This window comes from Dryobates pubescens, chromosome 15 (assembly GCF_014839835.1).
Source record: "Dryobates pubescens isolate bDryPub1 chromosome 15, bDryPub1.pri, whole genome shotgun sequence".
Taxonomy (NCBI): domain Eukaryota; kingdom Metazoa; phylum Chordata; class Aves; order Piciformes; family Picidae; genus Dryobates; species Dryobates pubescens.
In genome coordinates this window covers 11244285-11269225 of record NC_071626.1, presented here as the reverse complement: position 1 = coordinate 11269225, position 24941 = coordinate 11244285, and the positions used below count along the sequence as shown (strand labels likewise).

The window sequence follows — 24941 nt, the reverse complement described above, 5'->3', positions numbered from 1 at the left end:
TTTGTGCTACAAATGCAGCTTTTGGACTAAACTGTTTGCAAGAAGGAGATGGATGTGAGGAGGGAATCCAAAGCAGTTTAGTGGAGCTACCAAGACGGCTGAAAAGCATCCTCTCTCAGACATGTTACCTGGTCTTGTAATGTTCCAATGCAGTGACATTTATGGGCCGTTGCATAACTGAAATAAGCATGGGTTAAAGTGGCCATTCTGCCAGGGACCTCAAATGTTACACCTATTGGTAGAGTTATAGTAGAGTTAGATGCTTTATATTTACTGAGCTGGGAAACTATGTAAGTTCTGCTCCTGAAGGAGAAACATTAAATACGTACTTTTCCTTAATGTATTTTGTAAAGTCTGCTTGGCCCATAAGGGCTGAATCTCTCTCCAGGAGCAGGCAGTGAAAACTAATGGGTAAAAAAGTACATTTTCTGCTCTGGCTTATTTCCAAAGGTAGTTGTTGCATGTCACACATTTGGAGATAAGATGAAATTCAGTCATCGTGGAGAGGCACAATTGCTCTGCTTGCAGAGGGTCTCCACCTGTGTGTATTCATCAGAATTGGGAAAGTGGTGCTGTGGGATGGGAGAAGAGCTTGCTTTCCAAGCTAGACTTCCATGCACCCTATTACCTCAGGATGATAATACAGTATTTGCTCTTGTAAATAAATTCTGGTGGGGTTTGTTGGTTGGTTGTTGTTTGTTTGTGGGGGGTGTGTGTGCGACAGTGATTTTGATTAATAAGTGTGTGCCCTCTATCTGTGCCAGGGGGGTATGTGTTGTGGCAGAAAGTGACTTTTGTGCCTGAATGCATGTGTATTTAAATTATGTAGCTTTCCTTCTGTTGTGGCCCACAAAAATTCACAGCTGTAAGGACTTCTGCATAACGGGCTTTTGAAGCCCAAGGAGTTCAAATGCTGGGAGTTGTATTCACAAAAGACTGTCAGTGACTCTGTGAGCATCTTGGCACTGTTGGTGATTTTGACAGTTGTTGTTAGAATTCCTCTTACAGGAATTGTATGTCTTGTGTATAATTTTCAAGCCAGTCTTTTAGGATTCTGTTAGAGATACCATTTCTAATAAATGTGTATGGGTTTGGAGTAGTTCCTTGGAGGCATCTTTGGAACTCTGTTGACCTCTTCCTTGGGCAATTCTCTAGGATTTTCTATGAGAATTAACTCTGTGTGGCACCCTAAGTGACTTGAGGATATTCAGAAGAGCTAATGAGGGCCAATTCAGAGAGCCTGAGTCAGCTGTGACATTGAGTTATAGATATTGACTGTCTCTAAACTCCACACATACAGGCTTTGTCTTGGAATGTCCATGAAACAATGTGGTGGTGGCAGGAAAGTCCTCCATACTGGCTGAAATTATATTGAACTTCTCCTTTCTTTTTATCCACTGTAGGTGTTCTCTGCCTGCCAGACAGCTTGAACCTTCACAAAGAACAGCAAAGGTCAAACAAGCCTGGGGAAGTGCAGATGTTCAGCCAGTCAGAGCTGAGGACCATCGAGCAGTCTTTACTAGCTACACGCGTGGGGAGCATTGCTGAACTCAGTAAGTACAAGGCTGTTGATGTTTTGGTTTCTTTCCTCAGCGTAATGCAAAGCTGCTTTCACTGCCTGTTGGTGCAAAGGAGAGATGAGAGGGCACGGGAAGTTTTGAAGCAAGCACTGGGTCAGATCTAGACATGCTTATGTTATGTTGGAAAGCTGAAACTGTAGGAACGAAGTCTCATGCAGTCTCATAGCAATGCCTGTAATTTATTTGCATACACTGCTCTCACCCCTAAATGTGAAATGTGCTTTATTTCGTTTTCTTTATGTTGCATTTGAGAGCATCTCGCAGCCTGGCCAGATTTGCAAATGTCTGTGGTATTGGTGTCCTGTCTTATTTGACTGGGATGCTTATTTTGAGATGGGCAGGCAAAAAGCTGAAGGTTGCAGCGAATGAAACCCTGTCAAATGTACAGCAGAGCTAGTTCAACCACTGTTACAGATGGTCCTTCACTCTGCTTTCCCTCGTCCAGTTGCAGCACAAGGAAGAATTACAGCTCAAACCTGCATGTGAGGAGTTTGTGCCTGGAGGATGAATTATTTATAGTTGATCAAAACACTTTTGGAGAAATGTGGTATCTATCAGAAACTGAAAGCTTTGGTTTCAGCACAAAGAAACTGTAGGATGCAGGTGCCATGTGACTCCTTACATCATACAGAGATAAAGTTACCAAAACTGGCTTTTAATTTGTTTTTTAATTGATTTTTTTTTCCAATCCCACATTTATGGTGGAGTTGGGGATATGAAGCTATGAGTGGGAAAATGGAAACAGACAGAAGGTTGTTGACTTTTTAAAAAATATTTTATTTTCCTGAGGTCTGTTTTGAAATCTTGGGGGAGAAATTGCAAAGTATCAACTCTGTGAAGATACAGGCTGCCTTGCTTACTGCTACTACTCGTAAAGAACATGTGCAGGTATCTCGTGTTCATTTTTGTGGCACTTTCTGTAGCAGCGGGAGCCTCTGTAGCTCCGTCATATCACCCGGGCTCAGTTTACATGCTGTTCATGAGCCCTGTGGATGCACCCGTGGGTAGTTGTCTCCATACCAGAGTATGAATTTCTGTTTTTAGACTGCTAATTTTTTACCACTCTGGTGAAATGTCAAGGAGCCAAGAGCACTTACATGCCTTAGCGTGAAGTGTTGCTCTGTCTCTGGAATCAGGTGTTTGGTGTTATTCAAATTAAGTAATTTATGCTTACTTATTTCATGCACATGAAATACAACAACAGTACTGTCTGTATGCCACCTAAATGATGCATGATGCAGCTCCCTTTCTTAAAGTACATGTGGTTGTGTTTTAATAAATAAGTAAGCTGTGGATATTTCAGAGCTGGATTATCTATTTATTTATTTTTTTTGCATTCTGAAGTTTTTTGCACCTCTGTACACAACCCAAAAAGCCAGAGCCCTTAATTGCCCCCCTTCATCCCTTTGTAAATTTAATTACCAGAAATCTGTCATCTCTAAGTAGTCCTGGCTTAGATGCCAATGCTTGGTTGGTAGGGTTTGCTTTCTGTGTATCTGTTTACTGCAAAACCTTCTTCAGGGTGGCCAAATTGAAGAAAAGAGCACATCAGTGGGAGTTCGAAGCAGCTGTCAGAGAGGTTGGCACTTCCAGCAACCTGGTAGCTCTCCAGAAAGCCCTCTGGACAACTGTCAAGCGTACCTCCCTAGCTGCTGCAAGCAGATGCATGTTGAGGGAGGAAGAGGTAGGAGGATTGGTAATTGGCACAGCTTGCAAGGCTTGATGCTAAGTAGAAATCTTTGCTTTGGAGCAGTTGTGGTGCAGAGTTCAAAACTGAGCTGTGACACTTGGAGGGAGGTGCAGCATGTTGGTGGGCAAAAACCTGTGAAGTTTTGGGAAAATCATGAAGTTGAAGGAAAATGGAGGGATGGGGAGTGCAAGGGAGTTTGCACTTTTTTCAGTGCCTTTGTCTCTGTCTCTGACATTGGCAGAGGTCTGTGACCCAGAGGTTAGAATAAAGCCTCTGATATGGAGACCAGAGTGTGGGGGCAGAAACACTGAGCAGGGAGGAGCCAGCAGGGCACATGTGGGGGATCAGAGGTAAGGAGGGTGTAGGTAAAGGAGGATTTATTATTGCCCTGATGGTATGAGGAGGATGGAGAGCTTTAGAAGTGTTGTTGTAGAGAGGAAAGAGGATATGGCAAGCTCTGGCATGAGGAAAGTGGGACTTGAGGGAAGGGTTAGGTACACAAAAGGTATGTAGTCCTGCTCTTGTAGGGATGAATAAAGATATTAGGGGGACTCTCTGGACATGGGGGAGTTAAGAGGATAGCACTTGTTAAGAGGAAGAAGAAGAGGCAGCAATCAGGAGTTGAGTGGGAAAGACAGAAGCTTGGCCTGCAGGACCAACAGAGTGAGCAGTCCCTTAAGCACGTGTTCACAATGTCCCACCGGCTTGCAATATTCTGGGAGCCAGGACTTCATTTCTGTTCTCTTCAAAAGAGCACAAAAAAAAAATGCAAAGAGGGGTCCTGCCATAAAGCATTTTAATTTTATCTCAGAGAGAAAAAAAAGAGGAGGAAAAAAGCAATTCTAATTGAATGAGATCTCATGTAGTTTATCGACATCAATAATTAAAGTATTGCAAGTAGGCAGAATAAGTGGAATTAACAAGGAAAGGTTTCCCCTGCTCTTGGTTCTGCCCAGAATTCTTGCATGCAGTGGCATGGCCACCTGCCAAGCTGCTGGAGGATTTGAGACCCAGAAATCAAATCTGTCCCCTGGAAGACAACACCTGGCAAACAGGGCCTGTTTACTGCCCAGCACCTGTAGCTGAGCTCAAATCTTCTTAGTTTCTTCACAGTCTGTCCTAGGTGGAAACCAGATTCACAAGGTGAAAAAGCCTTGCTTCCTGTGGTACCCTTGCCCTACACTTGATGGCCCTCATTGGCCTGCTTCCTTTGGCTTTTCCTGTATGCTGCTGGCACATTAGAAAAGATTGTTTAGGTGAGCTGCATCTCCCTGAGGGATGGCAGAGGAGAGAGAAAATTGAGGAAAGGTAGGATGGTAGACATGATCATAGAGGGAGGGGAGCACTCTGAATGCTGCAGAGGAGGAATAGACTAGACTAGACTAGACTAGACTAAACCAGGTTGGAAGAGACCTTCAAGATCATCGTGTCCAACCTATCGTCCAACACCACCCAATCAACTAAACCATGCAACCAAGCACCCTGTCAAGTCTCCTCCTGAACACCTCCAGTGATGGTGACTCCACCACCTCCTTAGGCAGCCCATTCCAATGGGCAATCACTCTCTCTCTGTGTAAAACCTCCTCCTTCTAACCTCCAGCCAAAACCTCCCCGGTGCAGCCTGAGACTGTGTCCTCTTGTTCTGGTACTGGCTGCCTGAAGGTCAATTGATCAAAGCTGCCATTGAGGGGTCCTCTTGACTGGGTAGGTGCAACCAGACTCACAGATGCTGCTCTGTTCCCTCCAAACCCTGCTTGCCTGATAGTTCCTGTCTCCTCTCCCGGGCTTAGCAGGCAGTGGGCATTGTTTGTCACTGAGGTGGCACTGCCCAGCCTGGTGGTGGCAGGTTGAGGTAGCACCACTAGCCCTGGGACACTGCTGAAAACAGGAAGGGGAGGTGGTGTTGCTGACTTAGAAGAAAAATCAAAAGGAGGATTTATTCTCTGGAACTTAGAAGGGGAATGTAAATAGAGACCTAATTCTGCAATGCAATTGCAGTGCTAATGCGTGATTCCGAGGAAGAGGCTTGAAAAATTAATGTGAAACCCTATTCATTAAAATATAATGAACATGGCACAGAGTTAAGGTACAATAATAAATCTGGCCTATGCTATATTGGCATTTAGTATTCAGAAACTGTAATTGCCTACTACTGTGTGTTTTAAAATAATGTAATTTCATTTGAAATGCTTATTGTATAGAGAACATTGGGAAGAACTGAAGCACGGCAAAAAATAATAGGATTTTAAACAGTAACCTGACAATATTTCACTGTTGAATCTTAGAGAAAATATTTCACATGATTATCTTTTTAAAATTTTTTTTTCCCCTCCAATTGTTCCTAAAGTTTCCTGTATTTCCAGACCAGCTATAGAGGAGAAGGGGAATAGATCTTACAAGAATAGATAAGGGCAACGAAGTTGGTGAGGGGCTTGGAACACAAGCCCTATGAGGAGAGGCTGAGGGAGCTGGGGTTGCTTAGCCTGGAGAAGAGGAGACTCAGGGGTGACCTTATTGCTCTCTACAACTACCTGAAGGGGGGTTGTAGACAGGCAGAGGTTGGTCTCTTCTCCCAGGCAACCAGTACCAGAACAAGAGGACACAGTCTCAGGCTGTGCCAGGGGAGGTTTAGGCTGGAGGTTAGGAGGAGGAGGTTTTACACAGAGAGAGTGATTGCCCATTGAAATGGGCTGCCCGAGGAGGTGGTGGAGTCACCATCACTGGAGGTGTTCAGGAGGAGACTTGACAGGGTGCTTGATTGCATGGTTTAGTTGGTTGGGTGGTGTTGGATGATAGGTTGGACATGATGATCTTGAAGGTCTCTTCCAACCTGGTTTATTCTATTCTATCTGTGTGTTTGGGGGTTGGGTTGGGTTTGGTTTGGTTTTGGTTTGGTTTGGTTTCAGAAAATTTTGGGAGTTCTTCTAGATTTCTAGTTCTTCTGTTTTATTTCCTTCCCCTTCAGACAGGGAAAAATAAGCAGGCTGAATAGAAAAAGAGAGGAATACTATGGAGAGCGTTGGCTGTTGAATGATCCCATCATACTGCATTTTGACCTTTGAATATTTTTCCTAACTTCTTTAAATGCATGTTTGCAATCCACAAATATTTATGTTTATCTGCTTGATACTCCAACACACCTATTCATCAGCCATTTAAAAATACAGCTGCTGGCATGGGGACCAGGTGCAGAAGGAGTGAGGCTTGCAACTGGAAGTTGCTCATGTTTTGCTGAATGCAGGAGGATTCTCTTTCTCTTGCACATGCATGTAGGTGGTGACGAGGAAAAGCAGAGCTTTAGGGTGCATTGGGTGCCAATCCTGGCACCATGAATTATTTCTTCCTCCCTACCTTGGTGTGAAGACCACAAGGTGATACTCTGGCTGAACTAGGACAACCACCCCGTTCTGAGGTGTGTAGTGTCGCGGAAGGATTGTGTCTCTCAAGCCAGAGAGAGAGAGACTTTGTCTTAGGATGTCATCCAAACTGTGTCTTCACACATGCCTTCAGGTTAAAGCAGAAAACTCTTTGGGGCTTGCTTTGAGTCCAGAGATGGCAAATCTGCTAAGGATTTCCTGGATAAGAAGTTTGCCACCCAGTTTTAAGCAAACCATGGTGACTGGTGGTGTTAACTACTGCAAGAAATGACTTAACGCTGCTGATCTCAGAGCTTTTTAGCCTTTAAATGGTATTTAACTTAGAGCAGCTCGCAGATGTGATGTTCAGGCTGCTGCTTCCTCCATGTCACCACTCAGTTCTCACAAGGTTTTCCTTTCTCACATTGTAAAAATACCATCCTTCCCCATCCTCCTTCCTTTGCTTCTGCAGTGCTGAATGCATGTATTTCCAAAAGAACAACCTGCAAGTAGATGTGAGGAGGCATCATTGCACACTTTCAGGGATGAATGGAAGAGCTACTGTTCAAGTGTAAGTAGGAATATGATGGCACATACCAATAGTGTTTTTTGTTTCTTCTCACACTGCCAGCTGAGGAGATAATAAAAGTCAGCATCTCTTCCATTGCCTTTTCATCTAGTCTCAATCCTCTGCAACCAACAGGAAGGAGCATAGCAGAAGCCATACAAATTCATTCATGTCCTATAGATAAGAAGTTAAACCTAGGTGCAGAAGCAAATGCCAGGATAAAGGTGCTTGCTGGAAGGGTGGCATCTGAAGGAGGGTTGTTGTAAGTGCCCTTCTTATTTGCTGCCAGAACAAAGCCCTGTTTGTCAGATATTTTTCCCAGACTAAGCAGCGCTGTAAGGAAAGGCCAAAGCTTACTCCCTGTGAACGGTTTGGTTCATGCAGCACAGTGCTGAGCTAAGCAAAGGTACTAGCTGGAACCTGCAATTCAAGTGGTAGTGCTCCTTTCAGTGTAGGATTTGGCAGCCTGGGTGGGCACTCTCCAGGTGTGGTGATAACTTTTCCTGTATTTTAATGCCCCCCCTCCCCCAGGTTATTGCACAAGATCTCTGCATCCTTTGCTCTCCCACCACTTTCTAAACCTCTTTGTTTGCAGCTCCTCCTTGCTTCAATCCATGTCATCTGCTCCATGTGTAAAAGCTACAAAGAGAAGTTGAGGTGTCCCTTCTCCCTACAAGAATACAAGACAGATTAATGCAGTACTTGAATGTTATGTAGTTTCTTACTTCCATTAACTGCAAGCCTGTTGCAACTCCCTTGCAGCCTCCTCTGAGTGATGGACCTGGGCTTCCGTTTGTTGTATATGTCTGTGTGCAAGAAGGGTTGTGGTTTGCTTAATAGCCCAGATGACCCCCTACTTTTCTTCACTTTCCCCTGACATACCCACTATCATAAAGCAATAGATTTATTTATCAGTGAAAATGAAGTGGGAGGGTAATTCAAACATGCCAGTCCACACCCTTCTAAGGCTTTACCTTCCCTTTCACTGCCCTGCTGACCAGGGGATGGGTTTCTGTATTGAGTTACAGAGGTGGAACAGAGGCAGCTATCACTTGCCTGGGTCCTTGTCTGCTGTCGGCACTCCTTTGGGGGCTGCTTGACTTACCTCCACACTGGTGAGACTTGTCCCCTTTTGCTCTTCTGGAGGCCTGTGCTGGAGTCTGTCTTCATGCAAGTGGTTTTGTTCTGCCAGGGCTTCTACCATGTGCATTTAAACCCACTCAGGTCTGATGGTTAGAGACAAAAGGTATCACCTTGGTGGGTGGGAGATGCTGGAACTTCAACCCTACACCACCCTTCCCCAGTACACCAAGAACTCCTCCACATATTTCACCCTTGTGATGTAAACTCCAGTTCACCCCTGAACTCTTGAGCATCACAGCATGTTTGGGTTAAACCAGCATTTTCCTCTCCTTAGGTTTGTAATTTGTGCTGTGCAGAGCACAGGCAATTGTTCAGGCCAGGGTGGGTGCTCTTCAGCTGGCCTACTCAGCCATAGGAGGCTCTTAAATTCAATGTTCAAGGACATGGATCTACGTAAGACCAAATTAAATCTCAGAATAGTTGTCCATAAGGCAGTGGCAGTCTGCAGATGGAAGGCTTCACACTAGGTCAGCAGGTGAATAGCTCATCCAAGTCAAAGCTTGTTTTGTTTGGAGCTGATGTGGATTAAGGGGAAATCAAACACAAGCATCATGCTTGCTGCATTGGATTGGAGATTTTGAAGGTAATGATGTTACTATAATAGGTATGTAAACTTCAGAAGGTTGAATTATTATCATGGCTTTTTTAATGGGATATATCCAGTGTCTAATTTCTCAGTCTTCAAAGGCTTTGCACAAACTAAATTGCACACAAACACTTCCTCTGTAATATAAATACAAGCTTCTTATGATGGTGTCATGAAGGGAGATAAAAGGTTAAATGATCTGTGGCAGGCCACAGGGAAGCCACCATCAGGAAATGGGCTGCTTGTATTTCAGTCCTGTCTTTTGGTGCTGAATTCAGAGCTTGGAACCTCTGCTCCTTTGTTGGCTCTTCTGTGGAAGAGTTGAATGGCTGTTAGGAGAAAAAAATGTTGCCTAGGGTAGCAAATTCACAGAGGGGCATGACATGGGCAAGCAGAGATGGGGAGGTTTCTGCAGTGTGAGCTTGACAGTGAATTTTTTGCATGTGGGATGCTCTATTGACTGTGGGTTCGAGCACCCCAAGTGTACCCACAGCCTGAGGCAGCTGGCTCTTGAACCTGGAATGCACTGTGTGCCAAGAATAGCATAGCTGTGTGTTTGAAGATACTTTGTGCTAAGAGCATATGCACAGTGAAATACCTACCGAACACTTTCTAATGTGCACTCACCCTGGCTCTCTGCATGTTCTTTTCCTGGTATAGATGGGTTGTCTTAATGATAGAAAGACCTCCAATAAATCATCTGAGGAAAGGTTTCACTTGAGCAGTTTTTTCTCAGCTGATTTGTGAAACATAGAGATTGGTGCAATGCCAGAGGCAGAGGAAACATAGAGGAACTGAACAGCTGAAATGAAGGGATGGCTCAGGCAGCTGAATTAGTGGATGGCCAGAAGCAGTCTGCTCTGGTACAGGAGACACAGTTCCACTACTTGTATTCATGCACATATGAGTTGTAGCAATGCATAATTTTTGTGCAGAAACCAGAAGCAGTGGGGAAGTAGAAAGGGAAGGAGGCAAGATGATCATGGCTATCGGATACCAAGTCTGATTGAATAGGCCATGATTTATTATCAGGGTTATAATGTTTTCAATACAGTCTCTGTGGATCTTGTTGTGAACACAACCATAGATAGATCCAAGGCTTTTATATTGAGGTGTAAAATGAATCCAGGTCAAGAGAGTGGATTTTGCACCTGGCAAATAAGGGGGCAAACTACTGTCCATGACATGATGTTGGCATCTGGAGTGCAGCTCCCTTATCAGTACTCACCTTTTTCATGCTCTGTGCAGAACACAGGAGAACATAGAGTACTCTGAAGGACAGATACAACTCCATCTATGTCTCTGGTCCCCTTTTTGCAGGAGAAAATGTGCACACAAGTAGCACAGCAAAGCTCCACACACAGCTACACACACTGAAGTCATGTACAGCTGAAGGATGATCAGACCAGTGTTAGCAAACTGATGAGTAGTGCCTGCAGGATGTTGTCATGCTAGAAATGTGGCTTGCTGCTGCTTTGCATGGTGCCCTAATGGGACATCACAAGGTAAAAGGGTGACTGTGAAAACAGAGATCCTCCTCTCTCCCGTGGGCTTTGAAGGAGAGGCACGGGCCAAGGAACTGTGGCTTGTTTCCGGTGGATGAAAATAGCGTTGTTAAGTTGTGCTTAGGATGTGGTTTTGGAAGGAGAAAATCTTGAGATAGGTGCTGCAGGGAGTGTCCCTGTAAGGACCAGTCCAGCATTATTCACCTCAGGGTTGTAGTTGTGCAGACACGCACCTAGCTGAATGTTTTAGGCTATGGAAGCATATCTTTCTGAAAGCAGTGAGCATGTCCTAGGCAGGCAGGATTGCAAGATCAAGTCAATCATAACAGACCATAAAATCCTGGAGGAAGCTTCTCAGAAGTGGGCACTGAGCATTTACAGTTTCCTCTTACTTCATCCTCTTTTTACCATTCCTCTTTTCCCCTGTCTTTTTTTGCAACATTGGAAATAGATGTTTTCTTTTTTACATGTTGAGATCTAGAAGAGTAAAAGCAGTGTTGCTAGCTTTTACTGAAGCCAAGCAGTTAAAAAAGGGGCTTCACTGGTCACTGTAGAGAGGGTGTGAGGCACTCATTGATGTGCTCTGTTTTATACCACCCCCACACAGACTGGAGCAGCTTAACTTTGCCTGTCACATCACATATTTGGCTTGAAGTGAGTGAGGCTGTTCCTTAAATATTCAGTATTGCCTTAAACCAGACCCATGTCACAACACACACATTACATAATATTTTCAATCTTTAAATCAAATGTATGTAGACCTTGTGTTCATAAACTGTGCTGAACTGACAGCAGCAGTAATGGGTGAGTCTTGTTTTAGTTATGGAAAGGATGAAATACTGGCAGCTACCATGACAGCTCTCCATGTAGAGCAGTGTGGTGAGTTTCACAGGACCTGTGTTAGCCAGCATGCAAGACACAGCATTTCTCCTTTGGGCTGACAAGGTCCAGCATGGAGCCGTGTAGCCAGAGAGAGCTCTTCCATCCTGATACAGGGCTGCAAGGTAGTGCCAGCCTGGGGCTTGCCACTATCTTTGCCCTCTGGGAACCTGTCCTCCAGTTCTGATTTCCCAGGTTTGGCCACAAAAACGTCCTGAAATATCCCCCAGCCTTGCTGGTTTGAGAGAGGTTTTTTGTCTACACACCACGATGTCTTGCTCTGCCAGCAGAGCAGTTTGTGTGTTGTCTGTCTCAGCTTATGTTGCCTAAACTGTAGAAGTGTTTGTTTGGTTTTAATAAAAACCAAAATAAAATCGACAGTCTTTTGTCAGGCAGATCAGCTCCTTGGTCTGTTCCTCAGATGGTTGCAGGCAGTTGTATTGGGGATCCCTGCTGAACCTTTTGTGTCATGATGCCACAGCCCCAGGATCTATGTCCATGGAGTTACAAGACCAACTCAGCTGCTGATATTTTTATTTTTAATGGATTTGTTTTGTTTGTTTTTTTAAATTATGTGCTCAGGAACTGATATATCTGAGAGAGATTTTCAGGGCCAAAACTTACCCAGAAAACATCAGTGGTGTGAGTAGGTAGCCTCCCCTTGTAGAGTGTTTCCATAACTGAACATGGATCTGAAGAGCAGAGATGGCTCACACTCTGTGATTGATGCTGAAGGGGGTTTCCCCTTTTTATTATAGGCCACAAATTCAAGGCTGCCCTCAGTGTTAAGATATACTGTGGCTTTTACAGCTGGCAAGGAGACCATATAGATTGGGTTTCTCGAATGAGACTTGAGTTAGCTGACTGCTGGAAACCAGACCAGTGAGTGTCGTTGTGAAGCTGGTTTCATGTCCATAGGCTTTCCCTTACCAGGATCAGGGAGAATTTCAGCTGTTGGTATATTCTTTGGAAGGAAACATAGAAGCCAAAGCACATTTGCAAGGAGGAATAGAAGCAGCAAACTGTGGTAGGGATTGAAGCAACACACATGCATCTTGAACCAGATGTTACCCTGCACTACATTTTGCAGAGTGTGTGTAAGTACTACCAGACAGTGTGTGCGTGCGCCTGTCAGCTCCCTCGTCCCTTCTTGGCACTGATCCTGCTGCACAAATATGCTAAGGCACAGTCTCTGCCCTGAAGAATTTGCACCATAACTGGATGTGGCTGGAGGAGGAAAAGAGCACCAGGGCATACAGTGGCTTGTCTGAGGTTATACTGTGGAATAAAATAGAGAGCAGCGATTCCTGTCAAGTGTTCTGCTCGTTTGGTAGCAGGATCATAATGCAGCTTTTTATGCTTACTTACTGTCCTCTGTGAAGATCAATGCTTTACAGGTATTGATTATTTAAGAGTTGTCTCTTGTGTAGGAATGTTTTAAGAATTGTTAATATAGAAATTACTCAAAATATACTGAAGACAATATAGCAAAGACAAAAGCAAGATCTAAGCCCATCAAATTTTGGTATACTGTAATTACATACAAAGCATTAATTGAATTTTAATAGCATGAATTGGTTTGGGTTTCTTAAGATGCAGTTGAGGAAATGCAGGATAAAAGTGTGAACTCCTGGTCATATTGCAATGGATAGGAGCTTTGGCATCGATTTCAGTGAGGCTTGAGTTCCTCCAGCCTTGCATCAACAGCAGTTCTGAGCTGGCCAACCAGCCTGCATCACTTTTGTTGCTGCTTTCCCTCCTTACTGTGCAGCTTCATCTGATGCTGGATGTGTCATTGAAGTTGCATTGCCCCAGCACTTAGAGGGGAATGGAGATGAAATAATGCTGCTGCCTAAATTGCATACTTCTTTTTATTCATCATTTGATACAGAAGTCAGAGGCATTTACTGGTGCCTGCTATCTCAATCCACTGAAATGAGACTGGTCATGTGCTTAACTTTAACCACATGCTTTAGTGTTGTAGTGGCTTGGGTCTGAAAAGCCTCAATTCAGTGCAACTCCTTTTTCTCTGTGTTTGCTATTCCTATTAAAGCTGGATGTTGCAGCCAGCACTTCCACTCTTTTTTTGTCTTTTGGAGGAAAAGAGGGGGGAATTGACTTATACTGGCAGCAAAGTTGCTAGAAGTTAAATTGGTCCATGCTAGACTTGGCAATTCACGTCTGCTGGGGTAGAGTGGGTTGAGTGAAGGGGGTCCAGAACTTCTCTGCTGCTTCTGGTTGCCTGCAGATGATTTTGTGCAGGACTAGGAAGCCATCTCAGAGGCACATCCGTTTCTGCTGCAGACCTGATCCTGCAGGCTTTGTGCATGCACAAGTTCTCTTGGAAATTATGAGCATGCAGGGCTGCAAGATTGCTCCTGTCATGACAATTTCCTGGCAGAGGGAAAAGAAACTATTTTTAAATGAAAGCTTTGAATTGGAGGAATATTGCAGAGTGCAGCAAAAACTTATGTCAAAACCCTGAAATCATGAACTCGGCACTTTTCTCATGCCAGTGGTTTTCTTCTCTTCATGGTTTTAAGAACTGTTTTTGGACTGGTTGTTCAGCAAGATGTTTCTATTCTCCCTGGTGCACATTATCACAGCAGCAGCAGCAGCATTTTCTGTGCAAGCCAGGCTAGGGAGAGATGATGTGCTGTGATGTGTTCACAGGGGTGGGGCTTTGCCAAAAAAATGCTGTAGCGCTCTGCCTTGCACACAGTCAAAATGGTTCTCCTTTAAGTTTGCCTAGGAGTTTATTATTCAGCCTAGGTTTTTGTTTTATATTCCTACCTTGCTCTACATTTCCAACTTTTCCTTCCAAGCTTCAGTACTCAGTGGTCACTTGGGTAAAGCAAATAACAGAAAGCGTGTGACTTCTTCTTAACACTGGAAAATTATGTCCTCCTTTCCCCCATCACTCGCTTTTGTATGGCTTAAGAATGACCCAGAGGGCTCTTGTTCAGATTTTCATTTAAAACAAACCATCTGATTTGATCTGAGATTTCTCCCCAAAGTATTCTCAGAGTGATTTGAACATGTGAAAACAGGCAGTTTATAACCACAATTGTTTCCCTGCTTTTCATGGAGTGGTCACTCATCAACAAACGTAAAATTCACTCTCTCAGGGGATATACTTTAGTTAATTAGTTACATTCAGTACTATGCTAAGAGACTCACTGCTTCTTGCACATATATTTCCCTGTTAATATCTCATGTTGGCTTTGCTGATCCTGCTTCGTGTATTGAGGCTGGTTTCCCATACCTACCCTGCAAGGAAGGACCCAAACCCATGTTGGTGTGCTGAACATGACAAGCTTTTTTCCCTTGGGTCGTTTTCTGTGCTCTGGAAACCTGAGGGGCTGGGTGAGCCTACTTCACAGGTTTTGCTCTTCTGCTAACATGAAGTTTTCCATGCCCAGCCTGGGATTACAAATAGTCATTTTGGTCACCTATTTCTGATGTTATCTTTTAGCATTTCATCCCCCCCACATGCCTTTTTGCACACTCTCATGGTGCTCAGTGCATTATCTAACTGCTGCCTCCTTCCTTGATTTCCCTACTGCTCTCTAACCAGGAGCATGAAGCTCTTGAGCCAGTTTGCATCATCCCCCACAGGTCATTTTTTTGGGGGACTGTGGGATTTTGACAGCCTCCTAAGGCTGCCTGTAGGTAGCTGTGTCCCTGGTTAACCAGTTCTTTTGGTGGCGCTGACATGGGTGAGCCTGACACTGCCTGGACCCCATATTTGCAGAGACATCTCCTGTGGGCCTTGGAGAGCTTGTCTTCAGCCTGCCTGTACAGCCACACCCTGTAAACCACCAGGCAGAGTCCAGCCTGGTGTTAAATAATGTGCGGAATCCTGTCCTATTGTTTGCATATGAGTGGTTAAATGGAAGGGAAAACCAACCCATTGTTGTCCTCTGGTTTGAAAACTCAGGGGAGAAGCAGCTGAAAAGCCTGGCATTTACCCAGCTTTTGCTTTTTCCAGGTGACCTGGTGTCTCGAGCAATGCACCACCTCCAGCCCCTCAATGCCAAGCAGCACGGCAATGGGACGCCAATGCATCAGAAGCAGGGATCGCTCTACTGGGAGCCAGAGGCTCTGTACACCCTCTGCTACTTCATGCACTGTCCACAAATGGAGTGGGAAAACCCTAACGTGGAGCCATCAAAAGTCACACTGCAGACTGAGAGGTAAGAGCCACTACACGGTGCTTAATGCCACGGCAAAGGCGTTTTGTGAATAAATCAGCCTGGCTGGCTAATTGCTAATTACAGCCTGCGCGTGAGAGGCCACAGAGCAGTCTGGTTTGGTTTAGGATCACCTCTTTGAAATCCCTTTCTCTCACTGAAGTACTGCGTGGCTAACCCAGTATATATCAAAAGTGACACCCAGTGGCTACATACAGCAAATTGGTTCCAGATGTGCACTTGGGAGAGATTTCCTTTTCCTTTCGTTGTTGCTCAGCTATTCCGTGTTTTGGAAAAGAAAATGAGAACTTCTATTTCTGGCCTAGCAGGTTTGGGTTTAAATGTGTTTTTTCTGTGTGCTAATAGGGCTCAACAGCTGTGACTGGGGAAGTGGAAAATGAATAGTGTAGTGTGTAAAAAAGGAGAGATCATTAAAGATGCTGGGCTCCGGCCGCGCTGAGTACCCAGGCATGGGAGTAACCATGAGGCTGCCTTGGCCAGGGCGGTGGCAGGCTCCAGGTGTGCTGCTGTTGTTCCTGTTCTGGGGATGGCTGGGGCAAGAGAGACACTTCTGAGATCCCTCGACTCAGGATCTGATGTAAGCTGAGCAGAGTTGGCACTGAAACTGGTGATGGCAATTACCAAATGCTGGCAGGCAGACAAGGTGCCCAGCACAGGGCAGCTCTGCACCCAGGTGCTGCAGAAAATTAGCAGGACAGCTTGCTGGCCAAGAAGATAAAGCCATCTCCTGTCAAAAGCCCAGCAAACCCTCTAGTAACATGAGCCTCTGCTTACGTGCCGAGGCATGCTGTGCTGTTTCCTTGCCATGCTTCTCACCAGCCTTAAAGTACGCCTCCCCATTATGGAGAAAAGGAGTGGCTGGTGCTTGGAAAGTGCTAGGTATTCATTTTTGTGATGGGTATTCACAGTGAGGCAAATGCAAGCTGCTTTTCAAGCCGAGCTCCATGTTTACATGCCTACGTATATCTTGTGCCAGGCTCTGACATGCACGTATGCCCCCAGACCTCTACATGTGGGGCTCGGTTGTTGTTTTGGTATGAGTTCTGCGTCTCAAAAGCAACACTGGATAATCCCATCATATATGTTATCTTGAAATGTGTATAAGAGGATATCTTCATCAAAATGATTCTATATTGATTCACAGAAAAGCAAACAAGATGAAACTCTGGCATTAATGTTGTTGCTGGGAATGTTGCCATTTGCCTTTGGATGGCATTTTGTTTCTTTCCAAGTTTGGGTCACTCTTTGAGTGTGCTTGTGGCTTTTTGCTCTATTGTTCCCAATATATGAAAAAAAACCAAACCCAAACCAAAAGGGAAATTGCAAGAATGAAGAATTCTCTCATTTTCCTAAGTTATTTGTAATTTCATGATTTCTCATACAGCCTTGTCACTGTGGAAGCCTTAACTCATGCCCAAGAGTGGTTAATATGCCCCAAAAAAATAACAAAAACTTGTGAAATGCTCTCTCCTGATCTGTAGTCCCCATCTGTGGGACTAATGCCACTGGAGGCAGTGAGAATGTAAAGATTTCTGCAGACTTCCATGTGGAAAGTGGAAAGGGCAGGAATATCTGAAAAATCACTTTTAGCGTTTGCTTTAACAGATTCTCCTTTCTCTGAGGCTGCCTTCAGACATGTTCTCTTTGTTAGAGCCCTTGAAACGCTGATTATTTAAAGCAATTGTTCTTCTTTGCTTCATTTTGAATACTGTCTCTGGCGAGATGTCTTCTATTGGCAGGGCAGTTTAACAACTGTGGTGTGCGGTTAGGGCCAGAGCAAGTACTTGGTGTTACTGCCAAGAGCTTGTGGTCACTTTTGGAAAGAGCAGATGCTCCTCCTGTTGCCTAATCAAATGCATTAGTGCTGGAGTGGGAGCAATGCAGGGTTAAGTGTGAGCCTGGATATTTCTATGGGCTTGTAGTCTGGAGTTTCATTAGCTGGACACAACCATCCTGGAGAAGCTGACTTCTTTGTATTCTGGGGAGCCTTTTTCTTAACATGCAAGCATGCTTTGTGGTCCATGACTTGGTGGTTACAGTTTCCATGGCGGGGTTTTGTGCATTGTGGGGAAGTGGGTTTATTGCACATGACATTGTATGTGCCAAATACTTTCAAGCTTTGTGCATTATCTATGTGTTGTATTCTGTCTCTTCTTGTCCAGCTGTGGCACTTGCCTTTATATTGAAAGATGCCCTAAAGGAAGCAATGAGATCCAGGCATCTTTCCCCATCCTTGGCCTCTCTGTGTCTCTGTTGGTACAGAGAAGCCAGGACTCTGTGGATCTGGCTGTAGGCAGTATGTCATGAAGCAGAGGCTGTCCTTTGTTAGCACACAACTGTGGTGCTAAGGGATATGGTCTAGTACCAGCCTTGGTAGAGTTAGGTAAAGGTTGGACTCAATGATCTTAAAGCCCTTTTCCAAATGAAAGGATTGTATGATTCTATGTGAAACTATCTTGGCCCCCTCCTCCCTGATCATGCATGCCCAGGTTGGAAAGGGTTGCAGGATGTGGCCAGAGAGCTCCCCCTGCTCTTGCAGGTCTTGGTGGCCCTGTGAGAGCTGCTTCCATTTTTCCCAGCCATCTTCAGCTCGCCTGGATTTTAGCTCTGAACCAGGTTGAGTTAGGGATCTTTGAAGGCTCTGCATTTCTTTCTGGGGAGACTGGATATGGGAGGGAAGCTGGTATGGTGGCAGTCCTGCCTGGCTTAGCATTTTCCTGCTCAGAAAGCAGTACCTCCCTCACAGTCTTGGGGGACTCATTAAATGGGATGTTTACCTTTGAATAAATCTTGTGCTTCGTTTCTAGGGAGTGTTTCTCTGTGCTTGCTCTTCCTGGAGGTGAAGAAATGAGAAGACAGTGTGCTTTTAATAGTGTTTGTCTTTAGGAAAACTGCAAGGGAAAAATTACTATACAGCAAAGCTCTTTCGGGGGGGGGGGGGGGGGGAGGGGCTGCTTTCATGGGGAGGAGGTGGAAATTGGCCAGGATTGTTCAGAAAACCTGGAAACGATTTCCCAATTCCTACAAGCCAACAATCCCAACTGTAAGATGGATGTATGACGAACCACACCAAATTAATATTCTTCTTTCAAGCTGGTCATTTTGGGAGAAACCCTCTGATTTTTTGGCTGTAATGCTGGCACCAACACAAGCCAGTGCTGCTGGGGTGGGTTATCTAACAGCTCTGGGTAGCATGAAGACAACTATTTTGGTGTATTTGGAGATATAGAAGGGGGGTTGGATCTGTTTGTGGAGTCTTTCCTTAATGCATCCAGCCAGGACATGATGGAGACATTCATTGAACGTGTCCAGAGAAGGGCAGCAGGGCTGGTGAGAGGCCTTGAGCACAAGCCCTGTGGGGAGAGGCTGAGCCTGGAGAGGAGGCTCAGGGGTGACCTCATTGCCCTCTACAACTGCCTGAGGGGTGGTTGTAGCCGGGGGGGTTGGTCTCTTCTCCCAGGCAACCAGCACCAGAACAGAGGGACACAGTCTCAAGCTGTGCCAGGGGAGATTTGGACTTGAGGTGAGGAGAAAGCTCTTCACCAAGAGAGTCATTCGTCATTGGAATGGGCTGCCCAGGGAGGTGGTGGAGTCACTATCCCTGGAGGTGTTCAAGAGGGTATTGGATGTGGCACTTGGTGCCATGGTCTAGTCATGAGGTCTGTGGTGACAGGTTGGACTCGATGATCCTTGGGGTCTCTTCCAACCTTAGTGATACTGTGATTTTGTGCTGGGTGATGCCTGTGAAAGGAGCTCTCCTCCAGTGCTTCTACCTGTGGGCAGCCATGGATTATTTCAGTTTATCTCTTGGGAATTAGGAAAAAAATAAAATTGCAGATGAAGCCCCTGCTGCCAAGATTTCTTACTTGGTTGCTGCTTCTCGTTTAATGAAAGAATCTGTCCCATGGTTCTGTTTTGCTTCTCAGCCTCTGTAACACTTCCAAAATTATTGCAAGTAATTTCTTAAGCACCGGAAAGCACAGAATCTGTAGTTGCAGATTTGTGTGATGGTTTTTTTCCTTAAGTGGTTCCTTACCCACTTTAATCCACAGCTGTATTGACAAAGTCCTCATTACTTCCTGACTCTTCACGTTCCCCATTAACAACTCATTGAGAAGCTGCAGCTCAGCCTGTCCAGAACCACCCATTAATTCTGCTCACAAGCAGCAAAGCTCCTTCTCCAGTGCTTCCTCTGCTGCTCTGTCTTAGAGGAGCATTAACTCCCCGTACCACCCAGCAGCCTTTAGCTTTTCCCCTTGAGTCTTAATTGAGTTGTTGGATATGTGTCTGGTTTTAGCCTCCTGTTCACTTTTCCTTTGCTACTTTTCCCTGTATGTGGAGCAATCCCTTAGGAAACTCCTGTGAGCTGTTACTGCTTGAGTGTATTTTTCGGCCTGCCTTGAACATGAGTGGACACACATATATGAGTGTCCCCTTCACAGGCACATGTGCAACTTGCAGCCTGTAGTCACTTGTGAATAATGGAGAGAGTTTGGATTATGATCTGAATTGTGTTTCATGCTTCAGATAGTTATTAGTATACCTGGTTAACTGAGGTGATGCAGCCTTCTTAATGAGAGGAACATTCCAATACTATATAATAAATTTGGCTCTTTCAAAGCACCTTTTTAGCTGGTACAGCTGTGTCTATAGCACAGATTACACCCATAGAACCATTTCAGTAGGAAAATAACTGTGGAGATGTGTCCCTGATTTATGTTATTATGTGGTACAAACTCCACAGGTAAGGCAGTCTCTGGAAAGGGCCAGCAGAGTGGAGGGAGTGATGAAGAATGCTGATAAAGTGCAGGGAAAGCGCTAGCACTAGGAACGTGGAAGTCCTGCTATGAAACCTGAGTGAGCCTTGCAATGTGTATCTGTAGAAGGGATTACAAATACTTGATGTGCCAGTATGGCAGAGCCCTGTTTAACCCTATATCATATTAAGTGAAAACTTCACATGGTAAAATCGTGACCTCACTGAACTCAAAGTTAACACCGAGGTTGATTTGATTGGGGACCGCTGGAAAGAAGGTACATACATACAGAAATTCTCTAGATTTGTGTCCTAAATATCTATCAGATTTCCCACTTTTAAAAAACCCCTTCAGAAACAGTATTGGCAGCTGCCTGCAGAGTGTAAGATTGCACATGTAACAAGAAATAATTCAGGCATATTTGTAGCTCAGCTGCCAGATGGTATACCCTTGCTGGGCTGGGGCTTTATTCCACACCTAATTTATCAAGCTAGTCTTACATTGTCCATGGGATGGCTATAGGATTTTTATAAATAGAGAAAATTGCGTGCAGCACTGCAAGAACAGCGTGTTCTGCACCGGGCTCCCAACACTGGCATCTCTTCAGGGATTTGTGCCACAGCCAGTCATGTGAAATCTGATGTCAAAACTGCCTGTGAAATATTTCCTCATTGTGGTTGCTGGACAAGTCATCACTTCGACTTGGTGGTGTTTCAAGCCTTGGCCATTAATACTTACAGTGCAGGAGGGGCAATGAGGTCAGCAGTCAGCGTAATCAAACACAGGATGTGAGTTCAAAAACTGATTTGCAGATACCCCTGTGCAGACGCTGGAGCCACCACTGTCGGTATGTGAAAGCTTCAGGGTAAACCCTTCCCTCCACCTAGGCAAATATCACTGAGGCTTGTCTGACAGCAAGGGCAATTGATCCTTTAGCCTGAACAAAAGGCACAATTGCCTTTTTCAGAGGCTCTCTACTTGGGCAGCCTTAGCTGGGCTTCTGGGGTGTCGAATTATCTGCCTAGCATGGGACAGCTGTGTGGACTAGCATGGTGCATCAGTTGGCTCCACTGGCAGGACTGGGACTGGCATCCTTCTGAAGGCATCAGAAAGTATTTGCTCCTTCTGAAGACAAACAGCTTATGATGTAAATCTGAGTTTTGCAGCCCAGAAACCCACCTGAAAGGGATCCTAAACATTGAGAAAAAAAAAAAGTTTTCTGTCTTTCAGTAATGCTAAAAATGAACTAGCTTTGAATGTATGGTTTCATCATACATTCTAAATGAAAACTGTCAGAACCAAGGATGCTCTTCACTTCATATCCAGGGATTTTCTTTACAGAAATGCTCATGGAAACATAAATAACAAACCAAACAAAGGATAAAATCTTCCATCATGTTAAAGTTGCTGACTCATATCTGCAAGCAGAAACATCTCCCTACCTTTGCCTAGATAGGCTTTTTCTCCTAAGGGTACAGCCTTATACTTCTCAGAAGCACTGTTAATTCATACTTGGTTGCTTTTGCCATTTTAAACAGCAGCAGCCTGTGTTGACTGCTGTTGCCACAAAGGTTTGCAGTCTTCTCTCCTTGACTGAAATGAAGAAACTTGGCCAAGTGAAGAACTCATCACCTACCACAGTAGCTAAAGGATCCTGCAAACAGAAATCATCCAAAGCAATTGTAATAATTGAACCATGCAGAAAATGTTTAAGTTAAAGAAGGGTCAGGTCTTTACAGCTCTGTCTACTGCACAGCTGGTGAAACTGAAATTCCAACATGAGGTATCTATGGGAGCACTGTGATTATTTGGAGAAATCTGTTGAGCTCCTGAACCTGGAACGTGCTGCAGGCTCTGCTCTGAACAAGGGGCTGGTGGCTTTTCTGTGTTTTGTGAGCCATGGTGGTGGATGATGACTGAGCAAAGATGAGGAGCATTCAATAGTGATGACCGTGCCATCAGAAAGCGGGATTAAGTCTGCAAGCCAGAGAATATGATAGGCAATTGTCCCTCATTTGGGACTCTCATTGCCTGGCAAAAAATTATTGGGGAGTCACCTGCTGGAGGGCAGATGGGAAGGAATCACCCCATAGTGAGAACTGGAAGGAGGGAGGGGGATGGGACACTGCTTTCCTGGCAAGGAGGTCCTGCTGTATGTGTCTCTGGAGGGACATAGGTTTTTAGGCAATCCCTCCTGTGGTTGGTGTGATCAGTTACAGGTTATGTTTAGGTTCTGCCCCATAACTTCTGCTTTGCTGGTGAACCATTTATGTAATATGAACTGCCCCAGAGACCTCAGCCTTGCAAAGGACTGAGGTAGGTTTGATGTCCAGTCGGGCACAGAGTGGTTGTTGGCCCTGCTCTGGAGGGAATGTGCCAAGGAGAGGTGTGGGTGGGTGCTGAGGGGGATTTGCCATGTCTGAAGGTGATGCAGAGAAGGATGTGTGATATCCCAAATGGGAGAGGAAGGTGAGTGACACTTCCTTGCAGGGTGGTGCTGGCTTGAGCCATCCCAAAATAGCTTTGAGAGAGGCGTGGGGCAGCGGGAGGGAGCAGGGAGTGATGTCATGTGGAGGAAGGAACTGGGGGCTGTGATGGTTTGTGAGGCACTCAGAATTCCCTTTTCTGTTCAAGCAGGGGCCCTGGGATGGCATACTCCCAAGAGGAGCCCTCTGACCTCTTGTTGAGGACCAGAGGGACAGTGCCCAGAAAGGTCCAACCCTCTGGGATTTGCTTTTTGTTGGCCTTTCTCATCCCTAACCCATCTCCCAGCCCTTTTGCGTGGGATGGGGATTGCTCTGTGCAGAGACCTCTCCCTGTATCCTGATCTGGTATGTTTTTCCCCCTTAGATGACAGCTCAGGAAAGTATGAGCCTGTGCCAAAAAAGATCTTTTTTGGGGACATTACTTAAGCTTATACTTAACTTTGAACTGCAGTAAATTAAGGAAGGGAGCACATGTTTCAGGTTAAGCACAGGTACAGAGATGGGATGGAGGAGGAGGTCAGAGCACTCGCTGACCTGCACCCCAGTGAGGTGTTTCTGCTGCAGTCAAGCTACTCCTGACTTTCCACATCCTTCAGGCAGTCAAGCCCAGCATGTTCCTACCGTGGTTAGATTAATTAAAGCATGTGTTTCCAAAGCACTTAACTTTAGGTGTCTTATCTGCTCTCTGGCTGCTCTAGAACATAAAAGTACCAAACTCTGCTGGTGATATCTGCCTTTGTACAGCTGAGATAAATCAGTCTATGTGCCAATGAAGTGATGCATTCGCCTAACCTGGTTTTGCATGGTGTCATTTGCAGCGTGAAATATGCCTTGCTGATGCCACATTATCTTATAGCTCATCACCTCCCTGTAACTTAGTGTTCCTCCTTCTCCTTTGTCACATAAACAGCGTTTCTTTCTAAAAAAATCCCCTTCACGTGATGCACAGAAGCCTGAGGGCTATTTTTAACCCATTGCACCCAGCCACATTTGGCTCTTTTCTCAAAATGCAAACTCCTGCTCAAATATGCAGTGGTGGGGTGTGGGGCATTTTTTTTTTTTGCCTCAGAAAAAGAAATGTAATGTATTCTGAATGAACTCTGTGTCCTCCTGGAATGGAATTGACCTTTAGAAGAGAGCCCAACACACCGATTCTCTTCCCTTTCAGGATTTTTTGCACCAAAATAGCTGTGTGTGTTTCTGTTTCTCTGTTGAAGTTTGCAAGACCAGGAAGGAAAATAAAGAAAGAAATAAAAAAGCATAAAGCCAATGTTATAATGCAGTTATCACAGTTCATGTAAATAATTTCATTTGCTCTGCTCCTTACTGTGGTGGGGGAGATTTTGTGCTGGGTGAGTTTCTGACCTGAATGAGAGATGAGACGCATGAAACTCTGGAACTCCTGTTCAGGCATAGCCCTCTGCTCTTCTGTTCACCCAGCAGATGTTAGAAGAAGGCTCCATACAACCTTATCTTCCATTCTCTGATCCACGCTATGTTCACTCATGCAAACCATAACCTTGAACTGAGTTTCCCTTTAATTGTTTTGTGGGTAACTAGATGCATTTTCACACTTCCAGTGTGATTTGCAACTCCCTTTCTGCTCTTTGCTCAGCAAGTGATGAAACAACTCCCACTGATCACTTGTCCCTGGCTACTTAATGCTAGGAGAGAGAATCCCTTCTGCTCTGAGGCCTCATGTCACAGATGACCTGGGAAGCAGGTCACCTTTCAGGAGCAGATAAACCCCTGCTTCTCCCCTCTGTCTCCTGACTGCTGTCACCTTTACAATAAATGCAAATTTTTCCATGGTATCTGGGGGAGATGTTTTTACCTGTCTCATTACAAGGCTGCACTTGGTCTGAGGAAAGGAAAAAGCCTTGGAAAAGACAGCCTGGTCTTGAGGTGAGAGAGATGTGTTTGAATAGAATAATGATGAAAGTGGCCAGTCAGCCAAAGATGATGTATTTCAAAAGGAGGTTGTTCATTTAAGGGCCTGTGAGATTTGGGAACTTTGTGTCCTAGGAAAAGTTAGTGGCCTCAGGGCTTCTCTGTCCTTCGATGCTTGTGAAATACCTTGTTCCTCCTCAAGAATATTAATATCAGAGCTGTGTAAAATCAGGTCTTCAAAAGACAAATAAATGATGTAAAGAACTATAAAGAAGGAAAGGATGTTC

General features: G+C 44.9%; 1 protein-coding gene across 3 annotated transcripts in view; it reads left to right on the top strand.

The window, feature by feature from the left end:
* Positions 1 to 24941, top strand: part of ABTB3 (ankyrin repeat and BTB domain containing 3) — a 174820-nt gene that overhangs the window by 97722 nt on the left and 52157 nt on the right. For all 3 annotated transcript variants that reach the window (XM_054167886.1, XM_054167885.1, XM_054167884.1), the window contains exons 2-3: positions 1404 to 1553; positions 15299 to 15503. In XM_054167886.1, the coding sequence (XP_054023861.1) occupies positions 1404 to 1553; positions 15299 to 15503 (355 nt within the window). The remainder of the gene's footprint in view (positions 1 to 1403; positions 1554 to 15298; positions 15504 to 24941) is intronic.